This window comes from Asparagus officinalis, chromosome 10 (genome assembly GCF_001876935.1).
Source record: "Asparagus officinalis chromosome 10, Aspof.V1, whole genome shotgun sequence".
NCBI classification, from domain to species: Eukaryota; Viridiplantae; Streptophyta; class Magnoliopsida; order Asparagales; family Asparagaceae; genus Asparagus; species Asparagus officinalis.
Genome location: NC_033803.1, coordinates 31,313,177 through 31,317,677, shown reverse-complemented (window position 1 = coordinate 31,317,677; position 4,501 = coordinate 31,313,177). Strand labels below are relative to the sequence as shown.

The 4,501-nt window shown below is 37.7% G+C and overlaps 2 protein-coding genes across 2 annotated transcripts; both read left to right on the top strand.

Annotated features, from left to right (window-relative positions):
* Positions 575-1,909, top strand: LOC109826602 (eukaryotic translation initiation factor 4G-like). Its single transcript, XM_020393627.1, has 5 exons — positions 575-578; positions 661-728; positions 830-886; positions 1,037-1,168; positions 1,274-1,909. The coding sequence occupies exons 1-5, from the start codon at positions 575-577 to the stop codon at positions 1,907-1,909; spliced, it is 897 nt and encodes a 298-aa protein (XP_020249216.1).
* On the top strand, positions 1,913-2,302 carry LOC109826601. The gene has a single exon (XM_020393626.1). The coding sequence runs from the start codon at positions 1,913-1,915 to the stop codon at positions 2,300-2,302; it is 390 nt and encodes a 129-aa protein (XP_020249215.1).

Sequence of the window (4,501 nt, the reverse complement as noted above, 5' to 3'; positions counted from 1 at the left end):
TATATATATATATATAGGGAGAAGTTCTAATAAAAACCTCCTTAGCCTAAAAACTAAAAACCAATATCATCCAATGGCTAGGATTCAGTCAAACAGTCAACAGACACATGCATTAATTACCTCATTAAACACATGCATTAATTACCCCAACGTAGTGAATCCAGATTCACTACAGTGATTCCAGATTCATTACCTCAATGAACACGTACTTCATTGCAGTGAATCCAGATTCATTACCTCAACGAACACGTTTTTCACTACAGTGAATCCAGATTCACTACAGTCAATCCAGATTTGTGTTTGTTGATGTAATTAATGCATGTGTCTATTGACTGTTTGACTGACTCCCATCCATTGGATTCATCTAGATCCAATGAATGATATTGGTTTTTAGTTTTTAGGCTAAGGAGGTTTTTATTAGAACCTCTCCCTATGTGTATATACATATATATGTATATATGTGTGTGTAGTTGAGATTATATGTATATGTGTATATATGTATACACATACACATATATGTATTTATGTATACATGTACATATATACATATATATATGTATGTGTGTGTGTACGTATGCGTGTGTAGTTGAGATTATACAAAAATGTTTTTCTTTAATGTTAACGTTATTTTTTGTTATTGTGCGATTTTCATTTCATCAGGAGAAGAGACAAAGCCATTCGCTCTCCAATTTGGGACTATAAGTCCTGGTATTGTGAATGGGTTGCAGGTAACTGTCAGTTATTTGATACTTTGTGGAAATGGACCATATATATTGATCCTTTTCATGTTCTATTTGGGATGACTGCAAAAATTATTTTAACTATGTAGATTCCTGCCAGGACCAGCTCAGCACCACCTAACCTTGACGAGCAGCTGCGAGACCAGGTACGCTGATAACTGTTCTTGTTGTTTTTAATGCTTCATCACTTAAATGCTTTCCAATATCAACCAAAAAGCCACCACTATTATAACTGTCAACACTTTATAGTGTTCTCTTATTCATGAAATGTTTAAGGCATTCACTCTATCATGCAGGCTCATCATGATTCATTCAGGGCTGTCCCCACACAGCCTATACCTCCTGGTCCTAAGCAGAAGTCAGAACCGGCAAGGAAGGATGTAGTTGGCATTGAACAATCTACTAGTGAGTTGCACCCTCCTGTGCAGGTAAAGAGAGAGGTGCACCAACAAATTCCAACTGCATCAGTTGCACCGCAGCGAAAGTCTGCTTTGGTATCTATGCCTGATATATCTATGGCCATGCCATTTCAGCAACCACCAATCTCTATGCAATTCGGTACCCCTGTTCTGCAACAAATGCCTATGACTTTGCCCATAGGAAATGCCTCCCAAGTTCCACAACAGATGTTTGCTCATAATCTCCAGTCTCATCCTATGCAGCATCAGGCAATGATTCACCAGGGACAAGGCTTGGGTTTTGGACCTCAACATGGTCTCCAGCTTGGTCCACAGTTTGGGAACCTTGGGATTGCTATTACTGCCCCACAATTTTCTCAGCAGCAGCAGCAGCCTGCAAATTTTGGCGGCCCTCGTAAAACTACCGTAAAAATTACTCATCCAGAGACCCATGAGGAGTTGAGGCTTGATAAGAGGACGAATTCTCATGTGAATGGTAGCTCATCAGGGCAAAGGCTACCTCGTAATGCAGGGCCACAATCTCATACTATTACATCATTCACTTCCTCACATTATTTTCCTCAGATGCAACCAAATTCATATAATCCTTCACCAATCTACTTTCCTACTAGCACATCATTGACTACAGGTTCACAACCGCCAAGGATTAGCTACCCAGCTGGACAGAGTGGCCAAGCCATTTCATTTATGAACCCATCACTCCTGAATCCCATGCCGGGTAGCAAATCTCTGAAACTTTTGTATCTGTAGCCGATGGAGTCATCTTCAAGCAATCGTAATCGTCATGGACTGTTGTGCCATTGTGGAAGGAGGGCTATACTCTCTAGATCTGGAACTAAGACGAACCCCGGTCGATTATTTTTAGGATGCGCTAATTGGAAAGTGAATAATTGTGGATTCTTCAAATGGGTATCTGATGAAGAGGAGTTTGAAGGTTCAAAGGCAGAGCTTGTTCAGACGAAGCAGTCGAGCGTGACGCCGCAAGTTTCAAGAGCCGTGTCAAGTGGAGAATTGCGGGAAAAGAGAAAGATTGAGATTGATATTATGAATTTGTTGAAGCTTGTTATATTTTCTCTTTTATTTGGTATTTTTCTAGGATTTGTATTTGGTAGTTTTATTGGATTTGTGCTAAGTAGGGTATAAGAATGTATCCATTGATTGATCACTTGAACGCAAAATGATGCATGGTATTTTTATTGGATTTTAATTGGAAGGGTTTGATGTTTGACAAATGTGTGAAAAGAGCTTCTCTTGCTATATCTATTCAGTGTGTGGAGAGAGACTTGATTGTGGTTTTTTTGTAATCTGGGAAATTGTTTATACCCATCTATAATAGTATAGCACCTCCTAGTTTTAGTGGTGGATTCAGTGCTCATAATTTTGGAGGAAATTGTTCGTCTTGTCAGCTATGGCTATCATGTATATGCCAATGAATGTGGTTCTTTTGTAATCTGGGAATTGAAGTAGGAGTGTATGAGTTACTTGTGAAGTAGCTATGGCTATCATGACTATCATGTATATGCCAATGATTGTGGTTCTTTTTTCTACTAATCAATGCATTACTTGTGAAGTTATCTCCAGAGAAGGAAGGAGACGTTGCTGGGTGACAGGAGTTTATGCATCCAAAAAAGATGTATCCATCCAAAAAATTATAGAAAATGTGTTGGTCTGGGGAGGGGCTTGGTTTGGTGGCTCACACGATGTATCCATCCAAAAAATTATAGAAAATGTGTTGGTCTGGGGAGGGGCTTGGTTTGGTGGCTCACACAGAGTGAATGTGCGTGTTGGTTTTCATTTGACTTGAATGACTTAGCGGACTTTTAGCGGCTAGTCTCATCTCTTTGGAGAATGAATTCGGTTTGAGGTTTTAATTCTTCTAGAATTTTTGCAGGGCTAATTAACATGTTAGTCAAATGTACATGGGGCCGAAGTGAAGCCAAAATTTGACAGAAATGACCTATAAACTCTGTAAAAATCTCCTATGTTCCGTAATAAAAGTTTTGACCAAACATACAGATGCTTATAGATTTATCACAAAACAGCAATCTTAAACGGAAAGTATTGCAAATATCATTGCATGTTATCTTGTATAATCTCCAGTCCAGTTAAACTAAACTAAACACAAAAACTATCTATAAAAGTTATTATTGCATCTTAAAAGATCATCCTTTAATAGAATTTTCCCCAGACTTGCACAATACCTGGTAGCCATGCCCTGTATCACACTTGACAAAACAGCAACCTTTTTATTGTTAGCATGGAAAAATTGATGTATTCTCGTTATGCATAAAGCTGAGCCACAGCATGGAAAAACAGCCCAATGGAGACACAAACACTCATCAACAAAATAGATAACAAAATAGACAACAAAACTGACCCAATAAAGGATAACAACCAGTTTCTGTTGAGGCACACCTGACAACTCAAAACCCATTCCCAGTCTACATTTCCAAGTAGCTTCCATTACAAAATAAACTCAAAACAATAGTACATTTGCAGTCTACATTTCCAACTAGCTTCATTACAAAATAAACTCAAAACAAGTAGCTTCCATTTCTAGTTTCTGTTGAGAACTTCATCTGTATTAAAAAATTAAAAAAACACATTATATTAAAAAAAGGGCAATGTACAAGTTATTTCGTATGTATTAACCATTACCTTCCACAAATCCATGCATTTGGTGCTCAAGAATCCAGACCAATTTTTGTTTAGCTGCAAATCACATGACAAATTAATATATAATGCATTTGGTGCTCAAGAATCCAGACCAATTTTTGTTTAGCTGCAAATCACATGACAAATTAATATATAATTGTACTAAATGCAAAATTTATGTGTTATGAACTTTCATGGAAAAATATTAACTGTACCTTGGCAAGTTGACTTTACAGCTAGTTCTATAATGGTTATGAACTTTCATGGAAAAATATTAACTGTACCTTGGCAAGTTGACTTTACAGCTAGTTCTATAATGTCCGAGTTCACCACATCTGCTACATATACATTTCTTCCTTTCTTTCTTTTCTTGTGCTTGTTCTAAACCTGACTGGATTCTAGTTGCATTACGTGGACGACCTTTAGTCCTTGCAGCTCTATCAGGATCACGAACTGTAATCTGAGGAATGTGCTCCATTGTATGTGAGATGTGTGCAGAAATTTGAGGAGTATCCACCATTTGATCTTCAATTGAGGAATGTGCTCCAACTTCTTCTTGCAGTGGTTCTATAAATTTTGTCAGCACATCATCTAGATTTTACATCTTCTCTTCTGAAGCAAATGCAAGCTCGAGCGCATTGTTGAATTTTGCTCTTAAAGCCCAAGTTTTCAATAAGTTAATCTTCT

Bases quoted from the DNA above. Each gene is read 5' to 3' on its own strand.
- LOC109826602 (XM_020393627.1), top strand. The intron at 887-1,036 runs GTACGCTGATAA...TCTATCATGCAG, and splicing joins ACGAGCAGCTGCGAGACCAG to GCTCATCATGATTCATTCAG. The intron at 1,169-1,273 runs GTAAAGAGAGAG...ATGCCATTTCAG, and splicing joins AGTTGCACCCTCCTGTGCAG to CAACCACCAATCTCTATGCA.
- LOC109826601 (XM_020393626.1), top strand. From the start codon at position 1,913: ATGGAGTCATCTTCAAGCAATCGTAATCGTCATGGACTGTTGTGCCAT.